Raw genomic sequence first — 20,247 nt, forward strand, 5'->3', positions numbered from 1 at the left:
ATGCATATATAGTGACAAGTACATTGACTAGAACATAGTTGGTTCTTAGTATTACTGAATGAATTTTACAGATCAAGAAATTGATGTTCAAAAGTGGCATGTGAATAACTTAAGCTCATAGAATTAATGACTGAGTAGCAACCAAAATGTAGGATTCCCTATTTCTAAATCCAGTGTTCTATCTTCTATTTCCTGATCATTTCATTACTTCATTTGCCAGATGCATGTAAGGAAAAAATCTGATCTAAACATACTGTGCTATAAATAGGAAATGATTATTAGCAAATCAATCATTTAATACTCTGTTATCCCTGTAATAATACAGTTGTTAGAGTACAAACATCTCTAGATCATCAAATGTATATATGCTTGTCAGTAAGAGAGAAAATGAGTTTGCATTTCTGAATTTCACATTCTCTGCAATTCCTGGCATGATTCAATAATTTCTAATGTCTAGTTGTCATCATGGGATTAAAATTCTATATGTCAGTAAATGTTTTAAAAAAGGATGGTTAAAAAAGAACTTTATTGGGGCTGGGGATGTGGCTCAAGCGGTAGCGCGCTCGCCTGGCATGCGTGCGGCCCAGGTTCGATCCTCCGCACCACATACCAACAAAGATGTTGTGTCCGCCGAGAACTAAAAAATAAATATTAAAATTCTCTCTCTCTCTCTCTCTCTCTCTCTCTCTCTCTCTCTCTCTCTCTCTCTCTCTCTCTCCTCTCTCACTCTCTCTTAAAAAAAAAGAACTTTATTGATGATGGTGGTGATTATTACTCTATACTCTCCATGTATTGCTTCCCTATTAAGAATAATAGTTAAGATATAAATATACTCCACTTATTTAAACTGTAGAACACATTGTAGATGTACATACTATTTGCAGGTATATGTGTACTCATACATTTATGCTTTATTCATTCTAGAAGAAAGTTTATTTTGCTTGGATCTTTTAAAATTTGTATGTATTTTTGCTGGTTTTTTTATTTTATTTTTTTTATTTTTAGGTAGACACAATATCATTTTTTTTTATTTTTTTAAATGTGGTTTTGAGGATCTAACCCAGTGCCCTGCGCACACCAGGTGAGCACACTACCACTTGAGCCACATACTCAGCCCCCTTTTTTGCTATTTTAATTGTATCATTTCTGGAATTTTAAATTATGTTGTCATCATTATTTCTTTTGAGAGGTAAGGTGGATGAAAACAAAACATTATGTTTTGTAAGTATGATAAATTCTATAAGAATTATAAAAATCAAAATAGCAGAATAATACACCATGTTAATAACTATTCAGTGTATTTCATCTTATATTACATAATAAAATTATTTTTATTATTTCTTTTAAAAAATAATAAAATTTAAGGGCTGGAGTTGTAGTTTAGTGGCACTGGGTTCAATCCTCAGCACCACATAAAAATAAAATAAATAAAATAAAGGTATTGTGTCCATCTGCAACTAAAACTATTAAAAATAATATTAAAATAGCACTTTCTAGATAAAAAGAGCATAAATAAAATAATGAATCACAAATATCAAATTATTGGAGTTTAGAGCACTTATATGTTTTCTAATGTGGAATTACATAGTTTGAGAAGTTAGTGTTACACTTATGTGGAGGAAAAAAAGAAAACTATGAGGTCAAGAAGTCGTGCATACCAGTTTTTGCCTTTGTACATATAATACAGTCTTGTTAAGCAAGAATAAATTGAGACAATGAGATAGAAAAAGAAGAAAGTTGATCCACAATTGATCCAAAAATCATATTGTTAAGATTTTCCCCATTCCCATTCTTGAATCCACCACCTCATTCATGTTAAAAATTCTGGAGAAAATAGAGATTGAAGGATCTGACCTCAACAATGTAAAGGCTACGTATGACAAACCCAAGACCAACATCATATTGAATGAAAAATAACTAAAATATTTTCCTCTAAAATTAGAAACAAGTAAAAAAAATCCCATTTTAACCACTCTTATTTGACATAGTTCTTGAAACTAGCCAGAGCAATAAGATAAATAAGGGAAATAAAATGATATAAACCATAAAAGTAAAAGAAGAAATCAAATTGTCTCTGTTTGCTGATTACATATCCTTTATATAGAAGGTGAAAATTATTCCACCAGAATTCTAGAGCTGATGAATAAATTCAATGAAGTAGCAGAATACAAGAACAACACTAATAAATAAATAGTTTTCCTATACTCCAATAATAAATCTTCTGAAAAAGAAATTAGTAAAATTATCCATTCAAAATAATCTCAAAATATTGGGAATAAATATATCAAAGGAGGTGAAATAACTCTACAATGTAATCTATAAAACACTGAAGGAATAAATTGAAGAACTTAGAAGATGCAAAACGTCCTATTTTCTATAAGGGAGAATTGATATCATCAAAATGACTATACTACAAAAAGTTTTATATGGATCCATTGCATTCCCCATCAAAATACCAATAACATTCTTCACAGTTCTAAAATTTATTTGCAAGAATGAATGACTCAGAATAGCCAAAGAAATTCTGAGCAATGTTTTTTTTTCATCTTGTTCAGTTGGACTAATCTAAATATGAAACATAAATGATACCACTTCTATGCCTCAGCTCACTGTGAGAATAGGAAAAGCCCATTTGCTACAGTAAAATTATTCTGTAAGTTATACTCTAGGGGAATTGTAGAAGAAATATGTAACATTTATATATACTTCATGGGGCAATTGTTTAACTGATATTATTTTTAGAGTACTAACCAGTCATGTGGCAAAAAATCAAATAAGTTTCCCTTGGATCATGATAAAATTCTGAAGTGTGTAAAACTTAAGCTATCAACTAATTAAGTTGCTGTTAATTAGGCGGCCAATCAGTCAAAGGCATATGTTGAGCCTAATGTAAGTCAAATACTATGTATTTATTCTTTATTTTAAACTTTTTGATATTTATTTTTTATGTAAAATCATTAAACTATACACAATAATAGAAGGAAAAGTATAATGATCACCCATCTACACACACCACCAAATTTTAACAAATCAACATTTTCCTCCTTCTTTTTTGTTTGAGACATATAAAACCTTTGCACTCAAATTGCTGTCCACAAATTAACAACAATGGTATCACTTAGCAACTTCTAAGAAATGAATGTTTTTAGGTTCTATACAGAACTAATGAATCAGAGCATATGTTTAAACAATATCCCTAGTTGTTCACCTTAAAATTTAAGAAGCACTCATATACAAACAAACTGTCAGTATACATAAAAAAGGTATTTTCTACCCTGGAGATAAATATTATCTCAGTATTTTATAGAATTCCCTGAAAATGGCATTTCATTTGTGGAATAACACTTTGAAATTTTGAATGTTTTAATTCATAGAATGATGAAGATATAAGGGACTATGAGGAAATGTCTGTTATATACCATCATGAAGGCTTCTTCTGGCGTTGTTGGTTTTTCGGAGATGATCCACAAACTTCAGTCTGGAGATACTGGTTTAGTGAGTATGAGATGTTATTATATCACATTTTAGAGGAATATTCTCATGTTCATGTTCAAATATAACTATATGGGAATTTCAAGGGACATTTATCAATAAATATATCATAGTTGATATATGAAATTCCAAGAGAAGGTAACGCTTTATCTTTTCATGTGCTTGATCTAGAAGTCAACTGGCTTTTATCCCCCTCAATGTTTGGCAGTATACCCAGAACATTGCACATACTAGGCAAGCACTTTACCACAGAGCTGTACTTCCTAGTAATAACTGGCTATTTTGTAGCCATATGAATAAGATCATATTGCCTTAGAATCATACTGAAAATCATCCATATCTTTTTCAAGATAAGATAGTTGACTTTGGTGGCTACTTTTGCTTTGCTATAGTAAAATTAAATCAATAAGGCCACAAAATGTTTAAATTTTATAGTATTTACTTAATATATGATTAATTATTTAGGAATCATATTTTTTTAAGAACTGACTGGAATTTTACCTACCTGCTGAAATAAATTTACACCCTAGAGAAAGTGTTTCTCATCCTGGCTTTGTCACTTTTTGGATTATGATAGGGATATGTCATAGCTTCTCTTTAGATATCACTTCATCATGACTGTTGACAATATGTTTATCATTGTTAATTTAATATGAAACACCAAAAAGTTTATTATAAAATTAGTCCCTGAATTTTCAATATTTTTCTAGATATTCTCTTCCATCAATCTGCAATTCAAATTAATGGCAATAAATGGATTTAGATTTAAGGTAAATTAAAAATGTTCAAACATGGTCAATTCATATCTATCACTACTTTTATTACATTATGATTCTTAAAATATGATATGGAAAAATAAAAAGAATTCTAGTAAGAATAAAGGGTATGATTAAGAGCTCTCATACTCTACTTCTTAGGCATGTTTTGTCATTGCTGTAATGCTATATAGGTAACTACTATTTGTTCTAAGTAATCCAATAATCCAATTTGCTCATATTAATGAGCAAAATAATTATAGTGTCAATATAAATAGAATCCTATTTCAGGACTCACCAGGGAGAAGATTTACTCAATAGTTACTAAATATATCATATATTTATGTTACGTACTTAATGATGATACTCATAAAGAAGACATTGAAAATCAAGCATGGTTGCACATACTGTATTCCCAGCAACTTGGGAGGCTGAGGCCAGAGGATCACAAGTTCAAAGCCAGCCCCAGAAAATTAGTGAGGTCCTAAGCAATTAAAAAAACAAAACAAAACATGTCCTTCAATAGCTTATTCTGTAATTGGGTACAAGACATAAACACATTTCAAAAATAGAAGAAAAAAAAGGCAAGGGTGCAATTTAGCAAGGTAGTACATCCTATACATCATGAGTATTCCTATGCATTAAATCTTTAAAAGGTCAGAGCAAAGAGGTAACTTAATAAGAAAAAAAGATGTCCATGGATGGTTTTTTGTTGGATAAAGAAATTGAATTAAATTGAGAAGTATTAGAAGGATTTAGGCTTATAGTTACTGACATGGAGGATATGCAGAATGATTTTAATAAAAATATGCTATGTGTATGTATAAACATACAATAGTGAATACCTTTATGTATATGTATCTATCAGAAATAAATATATAGGAGAATGAAAGGAAGACCAGTAGTGTAGAGGAAGAAAAATAGGGGAAAGAGTAGAGGATAATGAGGACACTGGAGACTGAAATTGAGTAAATAAAATTCCATGCATGTATGATTTTGTCAAAATGAACTCAACTATTATGTATAACTACAGTGTACTAATAAAGGCACAGTGCATGAGTACCATGAATAAAGACATGGAGGTAGGAAAATATTCTCAAGGAAGCTGTTTAGGAAGGTGTAATGGAGTGTGACATGGAATATGCCACAAATTCATGCTGTTCTCATCATGAGTAGATATATCGCTTTGAGTGTCATGAAAGGTTCATGGAGAGGTGTAGTGGGAGCTCATGTATGAAGGTAGACTGGAAACAAATTGAACAGACATAAATTATAAATAGGAAATCAGAAATTGGGATATACAATGCCTTCATATGAGTATCTTTATTTAATACATTGCAAAACCTCCTCTGAAGCTTTTTTTAAAAATTTTTATTGTTGGTTGTTCAAAACATTACATAGCTCTTGACATATCATATTTCACACTTTGATTCAAGTGGGTTATGAACTCCCATTTTTACCCCATATACAGATTGCAGCATCACATCAGTTACACATCTGTGGTGAGCCGTTTCTTCAGACCGGTCGCCATTACAAGATGGCGCCGGCCTCGTTGTGGTCTGTGACAAACAACTCCTTCTTTGGGAGAGTTGGCACTTGGTTCTTTGACACCCTATGAGAAAGCTCCACGTGGCAGCTTCACATTGGGTGTTCGGATACTTTATTAAGGCTGGGAGGGGCTTCCGGGGGAAGAAGAACTCTGCAGAGCCTGAATAAACAGCTGTAAGAAGATTCCCGGTGTTGCGTCTTCCTTGCGGGCAAGGGGGTCGCGACAAGTGGTGCCGAAACCCGGGAAAATCAAAACTTGCAAGTCGTCAGAGGTGGTGCACTGAACAGTCCCGGTAAGTGGGACCCCATAGTCCCGGTGAGTGGGACCCGACAGTCCCGTGGGTGGGACCCGATAGTCCCGGTGGGCGGGACCTGATAGTCCCGGTTAGTGGGACCCGCGACCAAAGCGGAATCAGCTCCTCTACTAAGAAAGAGAGAGCCTCATATTTTATTGCAGCTGCACTGTGTACTTTCACTTTTGTTTTCTGTGTTTCTTTTGTTGCTGTGTCCTGTTTTATTTGGCTACTGTCTGAAAAGATCAGCACTCCAGGCGCTAGACACTCCCTTACTAGTTTTTCACACAAATATGTAACAAGGCCTCTGGCCTTGAGCTGGGCTTCACAGTGCTGAGTACATTTCTAAGATAAGGGAGTTACTAACTGGGCTCCATGGTAACAGCTGGCAGGAGGAGGAACTGGAAAGGGAGATAGAGGAACTGGAGGGTCGAATGAAGAAGTCAAGATTTAAAGCATCTACGGCCCCGATCCCTGTTGCGCTCCCTCCTTATAACCCCGATTGGAACGAGGACAACCCCAGAAGGCAGGGGGGGTGTTCAGTGGCAGCCTAAGATATCCCAAACTTTTCCAGTAATTGAAAACCTGGATGCCGATGGACAGCCGGCCAGAGTGTATGTTTCTTTAGCCTTTAAGGACATTAAACAACTAAAGGAGGCAATTACTAATTACAGACCCCATGCCCCCTTTACATTGACTCTCTTCGAGTTTTTCTCTGCCAATCAGCTGACACCTAGTGACTGGCAACAACTTTGCAGGGCTGTATTGTCCGGAGGGATTTTTTTTTTTTGTTGTTGTTGTTGTTGTTGTGGACAAGTGAAAATCAAGAGAGGTGTCGTGAGCTAGCCTGAGTCAATCAGGACGCCGGCTTCCCACAGTGTAACCTTGAAATTTTAACAGGCTCAGGACAATATGCTATCATAAATCAGCAAATTAATTATGGTCCTGGGGTCTATGCTCAGATAGCTACAGCAGCGAGCGTAATTCCAAGTTTGATGCTCAGGGACGCCCACTGCAGCCGGAAAACGGGAACAGGGGCCCACCCCGGGCCCCGGAAGCCAGAGTGTACGGGGCGGTCCAGAGACAGAACAAGCTGCTACCGCAGTAAGATCTTGGCCAGGCGGGGAAAAATGCAGACAAAATCAAACAAAATGCAATCGGCTAGGAAACCTTGGGGAACTTTTGCCTCCAAAATGAGCAGCGGACTCCATGTTGCTTGCATCACCATGGTAACCATGGGGTGCCTAGCCAGAAGAGCGGCTTCCTGGTCCCACCTCCCACACTTTTGGGGGCTGCCGATTGGTTCTTCCACAGTCACTCAGACAGGACTTCTAGTCCCGCCTTCCAGCCACTGACCTGTTTTGCTGTGTTTCAGATTTCTACCGGAGCTACTCAGAGCCTATATTTTTGAAACATGCCTGCCTATCAATGCTAACAAAAGATATCTTTTTCAGACAAAATTTAATTCTACAGGTTTCTATGTTACAGTCCTAAATTTAAGCTAGTTCTAAGTTAAATAACCTGACTTTTTCTTTATAGTTGTGTTACTAAATAATGTTCTATTGATGAGAGATATCAAATATGCTTCTTTATATTTTACTTTTAATTTTGGAAGTTATGAGGATGCATTTGCTTGCCACAGGAACAAGCCGACAAGGTTCCTGTGATGACCAAAAAATCCTTATTCTAATTGCTAACTATAAAAATAAAAATGTATACTCAAGGATCTTATTTCAGTACATCAAGTGACGTCACATAGAAGAGTGCACTCCTAGTTAAAAATAAATTAACATGGATCCAAATATTTTAAGACCACGTGGTTACATAAAGTTAATACAATTATAAGTTAAGTTCTTATTCTTAATATATATTTTTTAGATATTTAAATAACCTATATTTGTTAATCTATAAATTAATTAGCACATGCCTAATTGATTAATTAATATATATTTGCCTAATTGTTTTTCTTCAACAGAAAACCCATAATTTATGTTTTATATCTACATTTTTCAGATACTCTGCCTTTTCAGTTACAGATATTTGAGATAAATGTGTTTACTGTAAATTTGCTTTTAAGTGAAAATGCAATCACGTAGTTTCTCCTTCTCAAAGTTACTGTTTAAACTCATAAGATGATGAATTATTATAATTATTTCTACAAAATATCTAAGGGTTTTAACTATATTTTCATTGATATTTCTTATCAAAGTATAATAATTTGTTTATAGATCCTAAGGTTTTCAGAAATTGTTCCAAAGTGTATTTTTTTTAAAGAACAAGATGTTCCAACAAAGACAAAGCACACATGGATCCTAAGAAGAAGAAAGAAATCATCTTTGGGTAAAATAAGGTCTTTATATTCATTTCCCTAAGTAAAAAAGATTTTTATATTGTTATCTAACCAGATGATATAAAAGGTTAGAACGAAAAAAAAAAAAAACAAACAACAAAAAACCAAGGGGAGATTTTCATATACTAAACTGACTATAATTAATTTAAGGGTATTTCAGTTTATTTTCCTCATTTAACTATACTAATGTGAGCTAAAATTTTGTCCATATTTTGACATGACAAACACCTATTGGAATGTGAGTTTATTTCTTTACAGAAAGATCCTTGTTGCCTAACAATTCTTACTGTTTAAGATAGGGATTAATTTTGGTAAATAAATTCACATTGTTGATTAAACATTAAGTATATTAAACTACTAACTTAAACCCCTGTATGACCTTTTGAGAGGAGGCCCCTCACCCACCTCCCTGCGAAAACCTACTCCAAAAGCCTTGAAGGCACTCAGGTTAATAGAAACAGCCTTACAAGAGATGCAGGTTACCCAGATAGATTATTCTATACCCCTATCATTTATAATCCTGCCATCAAAATTAACTCCTACTGGAGTGTTTTGACAGACTAGTCCCATCTATTGGGTCCATTTACCTGCTTCTAACTCTCGGGTGATAACTCCCTTTTATGAACTGGTGATAAATCTGCTCTGGAAAGCCAAATATTTGGGTGATGCACTATTTAAAAAGACTCTTGACATTCTCATTCAACCTTATACCCAGGATATGATTTTAAAATTACAACAAACACATGATCTTTGGTGTCTTTTTCTTTGTACTTTCAAAGGTAAAATTGATAATCACTTTCCCCGACATAAACTTCTAGAAGGCCTTAAGAGATGTCCTATCATTTTTCCTAAAATTATTAAAAGAGAGCCTATTTCGGGAGCTCAAACTGTTTATACAGACGGAGCAAAAGGGGGGTTTGCTGTTGCTTTTGATGGGTCTCACGTAATTCGACACCCTGTTCCTAAACTGTCTGCCCAAAGATCAGAAGTTCAGGCTCTAATTATGGCCCTTAAACCATACGATTCCATCCCACTTAATGTGTATACTGATAATCTCTATGTTGCCAATTTAGCCTTAGTTATTGAAACAGCCCCTTATATTGGCAGGCAATCTACTATTATGGAACAATTACAAACAGTTCGGCTCCTTGTTTGGGCTAGACGAGATCCTTTATTCATTGGACATATCCAAGGACACTCAGAGCTCCCTGGGCCTCTGGCGGAGGATAATGCTAAAGCAGATGCTGCCACTCATAATATGGGCCTAGTATACACTATAACCAAGTATGATGAGGCCTCACAACTCCATGCTAAATTCCATCTAAATTCACAATCTTTACGCTTCCGCACAGGATGCTCGCGTGATCAAGCTTTACAAACTGTCTCCCTGTGCCCAGTATGTGCTCCATTTCTTCATTTCCCCAGTTTGGGTGTTAATCCTAGAGGCTTACACCCCAATGATATCTGACAAACTGATGTTACCCACTTCCCTAGTTTTGGTAAGCTGTCTTTTGTACATGTTTCTATTGATACATACTTTGGCTATATCTTTGTTACATTACACACTGGGGAAAAGGCCAAAGATGTTATTGGACATCTCTTAAAAGCTTTCTCTTGCATGGGCAGTCCACGTTGTCTCAAAACAGACAATGGACCTGCATATATAAGCCAAACAATTCAACGGTTCTGCACCCAATGGGAGATTGAACACAAAACAGGTATTCCTTATAACCCCCAGGGACAAGCTATTGTGGAACGAGCCCATCAACATTTAAAAATTTATCTACAAAAAATAAAGGAGGGGAAAATATATAGATGCTGCCAGGGACCTAAGGCCTATTATTGTGCCTCCTGGGGATGTGAAACCTCTAGTAATGGGTATTGACTTAAGAATTCACCTAGGAATGACTATGCCCATTTCTGGCAAACAAATATTACTATTCAGTTTACTTCCAATGGAAGACAACAACCAGATTGGACTTAAGGATATCTCTGGGGGCTGAGTATTTACACCCCCGGACAGTACAATCCTGGCCTGCTTTTTCGGCTCAAATTGACCACAGAACAGCCTACTGGAAGTCTAATAGGACCTAATCAGGTGCTCGGAGACCAAAAGGCCCCATCTGGACCCAAGCAGCCCATAGCCCCAACAGTAAAACCTTCCCCCAGCGGTCAAACAAAAACTATGGGCTATCAAACCTTTGATTATGCCCCTGAGCCCATATACCCTGGAACTGGAGATCGCCTTCTTAATTTGGTCCAAGGAGCCTTCTTCGCTCTCAATGCCACTAATCCTAACAGGACCCAAGATTGCTGGCTATGCTTGACCTCCAGGCCGCCCTATTATGAGGGGGTAACGATACTGTCTAATTTATCCTCTAATACCACTGCAGATCCTAAATGTTATTCTCTGCCCAGCTATAAGTTGACTATCACGGAGGTCATGGGGCAAGGGGTTTGCTTGGGAAAGGTACCGCTTTCACACCAACATCTCTACAACATCACCCGACCAATAAATCAATCTCAATCTGATTATTTGTGGGGTCCCAAAGGGTCCTATTTTGCTTGCAATACTGGGTTAACTCCCTGTGTTTCCATGGCAGTCTTAAATACAACTACTGATTTCTGTGTGTTGGTACAACTATGGCCGAGGATATCTTATCATGGGTCAGACTACACCCTGGGACACCTTGAGGGACATACTCGGCTCCCCAGAGAACCCATAACTATGACTATTGCCCTCCTACTGGGCATAGGCAGAATAGCAACCGGAATAGGAACAGGGACAGCCACCTATGTCCAGGGAGGTCAATTACTAAATCTACAAATGGCTATGAATGAGGATTTAACAGCCATGGCCAAATCAATTACCGCCTTGGAAAAGTCCCTCACCTCCCTCTCAGAAGTTGTGTTACAAAATAGGAGGGGACTAGATTTATTGTTCGTAAGGGAAGGAGAACTATGTATAGCTTTATAGGAACAGTGTTATGCTTATGCAGATCACACTGGGGTAATCCTAAAACTATAGAAAAGGTCACGGAAAGATTGGCTAAAAGACAAAAGGAGTTTGAAGCACAACAAGGATGGTTTGAACAATGGTTTAAAAATACCCCATGGCTGACTCCTTTGATGTCCACTGTAATGGGACCGCTTTTCGGTCTCCTTTTTGTAGCTGCTGTAGGCCCCTGCCTTGTCAAGAGAATGACACAATTTATTAAAGACCAAATTAACATTCTGACTTCTAAGCCAATACAGGTCCATTATCAACGCCTACAAACCAAAGATGATCTTACTGAAGTTTGTCTCCGACCAATTCGAAGATGATTTTTCTACAATGATTCCTGCTTCATGCCTTTCTCCTTTTGCCCCCTTTTCTTCCTTATTTTTATTATTCCTCTCCTCTGACTTTATGCCCTGTTGAACCGGAACCAATTAAAGACCTAATAATGACTGGCTGAATAGATACCACTAAACGCCTTGGCAACAACGAGCTGATCTTGTAGTACCCAGAGACGGGCAACTTTCACGCTTGCACTGCAACCTAAGACAGGGGAATGGGGCCTCCCCAGAGACGGGTAAGCACTGTAAGGGCAGTGAACGACCTAAGACAGGGGCTACTTGATTCCCTTTGACGTGCCACAAACAAAAGAGGGGGAACTGCTGGCACGGACTCCCCCCGGCCCCCAGGGCTTGGATCCAGCCCTGGTTTCTTGTTGTGCACGTCAAAGAGGCCAGCTCACAAGGCCTTGAGGCAGCTCACCAGGCCTTGAAGGACTTGTGGTGTCTGTTTTCATATTATTCAGCCTATAACGGTCATGTGGGAACGTCTTGACCTGCTTGGGTCCGATAAGGTTCCTGGTTGAAGGCTTGGTATGAGTTAACAAGAACTTTCTGTCTCCCCCCGCCCTTGCTCCCGCCTACTGGTAACTTTCCATTCTATCTGCAAGAAATATATAAGTATGTGCTGAGCCATACTATGCAGCCACTTCTGCACAGTGGGATAGGACCTCTACTCTCGCCTGTGTTGTTTTTAGAAAACAAAAGGGGGAACTGTGGTGAGCCGTTTCTTCAGACCGGTCGCCATTACAAGATGGCGCCGGCCTCGTTGTGGTCTGTGACAAACAACTCCTTCTTTGGGAGAGTTGGCACTTGGTTCTTTGACACCCTATGAGAAAGCTCCACGTGGCAGCTTCACATTGGGTGTTCGGATACTTTATTAAGGCTGGGAGGGGCTTCCGGGGGAAGAAGAACTCTGCAGAGCCTGAATAAACAGCTGTAAGAAGATTCCCGGTGTTGCGTCTTCCTTGCGGGCAAGGGGGTCGCGACACACATCCACTGTTTTACATATTGCTATACTAATGTCTGTTGTATTCTGCTGCCTTTCCTATCCTCTACTATCCCTCATCTCCTCCCCTCCCATCTTCTCTCTCTACCCCATCTACTGTAATTCATTTTCCCCCTTGTTTTTTTTCCCTTTCCCCTCACTTCCTTTTGTATGTAATTTTGTATAACCATGAGGGTCTCCTTCCATTTCCATGCAATTTCCCTTCTCTCTCCTTTTCCCTCCCACCTCTCATCCCTGTTTAATGTTAATCTTCTTCTCATGCTCTTCCTCCCAACTCTGTTCTTAGTTACTCTCCTTATATCAAAGAAAACATTTGGCATTTGTTTTTTAGGGATTGGCTAGCTTCACTTAGCATAATCTGCTCTAATGCCATCAATTTCCCTGCAAATTCTATGATTTTGTCATTTTTTAATGCAGAGTAATACTCCATTGTGTATAAATGCCACATTTTTTTTTATCCATTCGTCTATTGAAGGGCATCTAGGTTGGTTCCACAGTCTTGCTATTGTGAATTGTGCTGCTATGAACATGGATGTAGCAACCTCACATAATACACAAAAATTAACTCAAAATAGATCATAGGCCTGTTTTAAAACTATACCATTCTTATGATGAAGAATAAGAGAAAATCTTTTTGTCTTTGGGGTAGGAAATAGTGTTTTTAATTTGTTACTTCAAAAGCACATGTTTGAAAAGAAAACAATAGATTGTGCTTCACTAAAATTAGAAAAACAAAAACAACCCACAGCCTTGTACTGCAAATGAAACCACTAAGAAAACAAAAAGATACAAACAGATGACCCTTTTTTAAAGTTTGAGTACTAATATATTCTATATATATACCACATTTTATTCATTAATCCATTGATGGATTCCATATCTTAGCTATCATAAAAAACGCCACAGTGAGCATGGGAGTGAAAAAATCCTTCTGATATATTAGTTTCATTTTATTTAGATATATTTTCAAAATTGATTTTGTTGCATCATGTCATTTGTGACAACATCAATGATCCTGGATAATATTTTGTTAATAAGTGAAATAGCCCATTCAGACAAAGATGAATAACACATGATCTTATAAGTGGTAACAAAAAAGTCAAACTCACAGAAATGAAGTATAGAATGGAGGTTACCAGGGATGGGAAAGTGTTGTTGGTTGAAAGGTATAAAGTTTCTGTTAGACAAGACATATAATCTATTGTACAGTAAAGTGACTATAGTCAATAATATTGATCAGTATAACTCTTAAGAACTTAAAGGGTATATTTTATATTTCCTTTTGTTTTTGATTTATAATTTATCATGGCCAAGTAAAATTGTTTTCTCACATTTTTAGTGCATTATATTTGTACATAATGATGGGATTTGTTGTTACATATTCAAACATGCATATGCTATAACAATATAAATTTTTTATTATCACTCCTCAAAACTATCCCCCTCACTCCCCACCTCTGACCCCTTGCTCCCTATCTTCTACTGATGTCCTTTGAATTTAATAAAATCCCCAAACTTCTTACCTTTCTTCTCCTTTTATCTTGCTAGCTTCCACATATGAAAGAAAAAAAGACATAATTCTTGACATTCTGTTTGACTTATTTCAACTAAAATGATAGTCTCTAATTCCATCTGTTTCCCTCCAAATGACATAATATAATTTCATTTTTGTTATGGCTGAATAAATCTCCATTATGTATATACTCTGCATTTTCTTTTCTTTATTTTAAAGAGAGAGAGAGAGAGAGAGAGAGAGAGAGAGAGAGAGAGAATTTTAATATTTACTTTTTAGTTTTCAGCGGACACAACATCTTTCTTTGTATGTGGTGCTGAGGATTGAACCCGGGCCACATGCATGCCAGGCAAGTGCGCTACCACTTGAGCCACATTCCCATCCCTCTGCATTTTCTTTATCTGTTCAACCATTTATGTACCCTCAGGCTGATTGTATAGTTTAGCTATTGTGAATTTTGTTTCTATAAAAATGAGTATGCATGTATCACTATAGTCTGATGATTTTAATATCTTAGGATAAATATAGAGGAGTTGTATAGCTGGGTCATATGGTGGTTACATGCCTAGTCTTTTAAGGAATTTCATACTAATTTTCATAGTGGTTGTACTAATTTACAGTCCCACCAACCATGTACAAGTGCTCCTTTTCCCCCACATTGTCTCCAGATTTTATTATTATTTGTATTCTTGTTGACTGCATTTCTGACTGGTGTGAGATTAAATCTCAGTGTAGTATTGATTAGCATTTCCTTAATTGCTAGTGATATTGAATTATTTTTCATGTATTTGTTGGACATTTGTATTTCTTCTTTTGAGAAGTGTCTGTTTAATTTATTTGTTCATTTTTAAACTGGGTTATTTGACTTTTGGTGTAAAGTTTTTTTGAGTTCTTTATATAGTCTAGATATTAGTCTTCTGTCAGAAGAGTACTTAGCAAAGATTTTCTTCCATTCTGCATGTTCTCTCTTCACATTCCTAATTGTTTCCTTTGTTGGGCAGGAGTTCTTTAATTTGATGCCACCCCATTTATTAAGAATGTGAACTGATGTATATTTCTATATCTATCAATTTATTCCATATTGTATACATATATCAAAAAACATTGCACCATATAAATGTGTATGTATATATGTGTGTATGTATATGTGTGGGTATGTATATATGTCTCTGTGAAATAGTTTCATATGATAATATTTGTCAACTAAAGTTAATAGTATTTTAAAACAACTAAAACAATGTGAGAAAATGTTGGCAATATGGGGTAACTACAATCCAGAATATATGAAGAACTACTAAAATCATCAATGTTCAAGTAATCTAATTAAAAAATGTACAAATGACTTAAATAAACATTTTCAGATAATTACTTTCCTTGTATAATTATCTTTAAAGTGTCCCTGATATTGTGGTAAATCACTATTTTTGTTTGAAAAATGGCTCCTTTCATTTATTCTAGGATCCATTCCATGTTCAAAGAGTATTATAGTTTGATCTCTGTGTGTTTATGTGGTTTCTATAATTTTTCCTGCTGATTTCTAATTTTATTCCATTACAATGTGAAAGATGCAACGTACTATACTAATTGTTTTAATTTGCTAGGATTGGCTTTGTGACCTAAACCATTATCTCTTTTGGAGAAGATTTCACAAGCTCCTAGAAGAAAGTAAATTTGGGTGTTCTTGGATGAAATATTATTTACAAATATGTAAAGGTCATTTTAGCCATGTTATTATTTATGTCAAATAATATTTATTTAAGTTTGTTAAAATACAGCACCCATTTATGTCTAAAACACTAGAGAAACTAAGGATAGAAGGAAATTATCTCGGGGCTGGGATTGTGGCTCAGTGGTAGAGCGCTCGCCTAGCGCAGGCGGGACCTGGGTTCAATCCTCAGCACCACATAAAAATAAAGGCATTGTTTTGTGTCCATCTACACCTAAAAAATAAATATTTTTTAAAAAGAAGGAATTATCTCAACATTATAAAGGCTATATATGAAAATCCCAAGGCCAATATCATACTGAATAGAGAAAAACAGAAAGCATTTCATTAAAAAGCAGGAATAAAACAAGGATGCCCATTCTCACCACTCCTATTCAAGATAGTCCTTGTAAAATTAGTAAAAGCAATAAGACAAGGGAAGAAAATTAAAGGAATAAAAATAGGAAAAGAGGTCAAAATATCCCTGTTTGCTGATAATATGATCCTATATTTAGAACCCCCCAAACTCCACCAAAATACTGATAGATCTGATAAACAAATTTAGTAAAGCAGTAGGATACAAGATCAATATGCATAAATCAATTGTTTTCCTATACTCCAATAATGAATCTGCTGTAAAAGGAATTGGGAGAACTATCACTTTTACAACAACCTCAATAAAATATCTAGTGAAGCCTGTTAAGGATCTTTACAATGAAAACTATATAACATTAAAAAGAAATTGAAGTAGAACTTAGAAGATAGAAAGATATCCCATATCCATGGATGGGCAAAATTAATTTTGTCAAAATGACCATACTATCAAAATTGTTATACAGATTTAATGTAATCCCCATGAAAATACTAATGACATTATTTAAGAAGCAGTACTAAAATTTATTTAGAATAATAAGAGATCTAGAGTAGCCAAAGCAATCTTCAGCAAAAAGAATGATGCTGTAGTCATCACAATACCATGCTTAACATTGGTGAGGCATTTGTTCAATACTCAGCACCACATAAAAATAAATAAAATGAAGATTAAATTATTTTTTAAAAGAATAAAGAGAATGTCATCAAAATTAAAGAAAGAATAAAGGAGTAGAATAAGGGCATTGAGGGTGAGGGAAGAGGAATATGGTAATGGAAAAACAGTGGAATGAATCTATCCTAACCTTTCAATGCAAATATATGAATATACTACAGGGAATCCCACAATTATGTATTTCAAGAAGAATCTAATTTTAAAACATAAATAAATATAACGATAAGTAGAAAGGGAAAGGGTATAGGCAGTGGAAGAAAGGAGAATGTAACGTTAAAAACTGGTACTTAATTGGAGTAAACTATACTCTATGTGTTTATAATTATGTCAAAATACCACCTAATGTTATTTACTACCAATTAGAACAAGACTTCAGGTGATCTAAATTAATATAAAAAGGCAAGAATTTGAAAGAAAAATATATTTCAATAGAATAGACATTGGTTTATGTATTTTTAGAATGTTTTCACTTTATTATAATATGAATATTCTTTCATAATAATTATACCACAAGATAACATACTAATTCAGTTGGCAAAAATATTTACAAGATTTCTTACAATTTTAGGAAATTCTCTTTTTCCCCTTTGTATTATAATCATTTATTGATTTGAGTGCTAGTGTTTATGATAATCATGAATATGCTTTTTAAAAGCAAAATAAACAGACAGAGGGAATAGACAAAAACTTACAAAAAAGTGATGCCTATATTGCTTTGCCTTAAACAATCAAAGTATAAGTCTAACTAGATAATAGAAATTCATTGCCAAATGATGCACATAAATTAGGGAAACTGAGACAATATAGAATTTTGTAATTAAGAAATTTTATCAATGTCGTTAAGCAGTGTATTCTTAAGTGAGTATTGAAAAAGAGTGGGAAGTAAAGAAAACAGTGTTTGGTATAGAATTATATCTAGAGTAGACAAACTTGGAAATGATGCCTTAAATATTTAATGAGGCTTCATAAAAGATTAACATGAACATTGGCAATGATTCTAGGTTGACAAAAAAACATTAAAGAGAAAAGTATGTTTGCTATAATAATAAAGGGAATAACTTCCTAGGGAAATTTGAGAGGTGTAATATCAAAAATTGGGATGCAAACCTGTTTATAAAATGAAGTTTAGACTCATGTTTCCAAGATGAAATGGAGAGCAAAGAGAACATGAATTAAAGTTAACAAGAGTTTAGAGACTGAAGAATTATTGAAATATTGACCACATAGGTATTAACCTCAATTTAAAAAGACGGTTTCCTTGCTGAGACCAAGAAAATTGAGGATGAGTTGTAAACCTGGGAAATGTTTAGAGTTGTTGTTGTTTAAATACAATGGTGGTTTAAATGTCTCCAAAAGATGAAATTTTGAGATTTAAGAGCTTGAATTGAGAGTAGATTAAAAATAGTATAATTGTATGACAACATCAACAGAGAAAAAGAAATTGTGAAAATATTCATCATTTTGACTTGATAAGTCTAATAGAATGACAACGTAATGGGTTAGATTAGACTACTAACAAAATTAAGTTCAAATCCCTGAAAAAATATAGGTCACACAAGTGGAGCAAGGGGGACTTTAAGGGATTTAGACAAATGGGGATGCTTAACTGAGCAGAGTTCATGAAAACTGCTTGAATCATGTGAAGAATAAATGAATTACTATTAAAGGAGTGAGTAGTAGTTTTCAGGAGAAAGTCAACTTGAAATCTTAATTTCTGAACCATATATTAATGGTGGTAGTCTTTGCAATTAAATATGGCAAATCCTTAAATTTCAGTTCCTTAACAGAGTGAAGTTTATTTTGGTTTCATATCACAACCCATTAATGGTTGGTGTGTATATGTGGTTATTGTTCTCAGTGCAGTACTACATGAATAAGACTCCTCTTATTTTCTGCTAATATACTCTTCAATTTTCCTTCATTCATTATGCTGGAGAGAGAATAGAGGGCCACATAATAATTTGATTATCAGAGCTGGGAGTAGTATTATAACTTCTGCTATAACACAGTAGCCAGATCCTATTAAAAATTTCCCACTTAATCTGCATGAGTAGCTGGGGAATATATGCTTCTCTGTGCATGAAAAAAATTAGGTTTAGTGAACATATAGCTAGGCTTTAAAAAAACAAATTATTTATTTTAATTTGTTACATATGATGGCAGAATGCAATTCATTTCATATTATACATATGGAGAACAATCTTTCAAGTCTCTGGCTGTACATGAAGTATTTTCACATCATTCATGTCTTCACGCATGTACTTAGGGTAATAATGTCTAAAACATTCCTACCCGTCTTTCCTACCCCTCCTTTCTCCTCCCTCCGCTTTGCCCTATCTAAAGTTCCTCCATCCCTCCATCCCTTCCCCCACCATTCCCTCATATCAAAGAAAACATTTGGCCTTTTTTTTGGGGGGGATTGGCTTAATGCACTTAGCACTATATTCTCTAACTCCATCCATTTACCTGCAAATGCCATGATTTTATTCTCTTTTAATGCTGAGTAATATTCCATTGTGTATATATACGAAAGTTTCCCTATTCATTCATCTACTGAAAGACATCTGGGTTGGTTCTACAATTTAGCTATTGTGAATTGTGCTGCTACAAACATTGATGTGCCTTTTTCCCTGTGGTATGCTGTTTTTAAGTCCTTTGGGTATAAACCGAGGAGTGGTCTAGCTGGGTCAAATGGTGGTTCCATTCCCGGTTTTCCAAGGAATTTCTATACTGCTTTCCAGATTTGGCTACACCAATTTGTAGTTCCATCAGCAGTGTATGAGTGTGCCTTTTCCCCCACATTCTCACCAACTCTTATTGTTGTTTGTATTCTTGATAGCTGCCATTCTGACTGGAGTGAGATGAAATCTTAGAGTGGTTTTGATTTGATAATGATATTTAATTTTTTTCATATATTTGTTGATTGATTGTATATCCTCTTCTGAGAAGTCTCTGTTCAGTTGATTGGCCCATTTATTAATAGAGTTATTAGGGTTTTTTGGTGTTATGTTTTTGATTGCTTTTTATATCCTAGGGATTAGTGCTCAATCTCATGTGTTTGCGGTGAAGATTTGGTCCCATTCTGTAGGCTCTCTCTTCATCTCACTGGTTATTTCTTTTGCAGATAAGAAGCTTTTTAATTTGAATCCATCCCATTTTTTGATTCTCGGTTTTAATTCTTGTGCTATAGGAGTCTTATTG

At 35.3% G+C, this 20,247-nt stretch overlaps 1 protein-coding gene across 21 annotated transcripts in view; it reads left to right on the top strand.

Moving 5' to 3' along the window:
• LOC308639592 (transmembrane protein 182-like) overlaps positions 1-20,247 on the top strand; it is a 569,067-nt gene that overhangs the window by 1,824 nt on the left and 546,996 nt on the right. For all 21 annotated transcript variants that reach the window (XR_014020074.1, XR_014020075.1, XR_014020076.1 and 18 more), the window contains exon 2: positions 3,375-3,495. Coding sequence is in view for 15 of the 21 variants with exons in the window: in XM_081277828.1 (XP_081133954.1) it covers positions 3,375-3,495 (121 nt within the window). In the remaining 6 variants the exon portion in view is untranslated. The remainder of the gene's footprint in view (positions 1-3,374; positions 3,496-20,247) is intronic.

This window comes from Spermophilus citellus (genome assembly GCF_964194105.1).
Source record: "Spermophilus citellus genome assembly, chromosome: X".
NCBI lineage: Eukaryota > Metazoa > Chordata > Mammalia > Rodentia > Sciuridae > Spermophilus > Spermophilus citellus.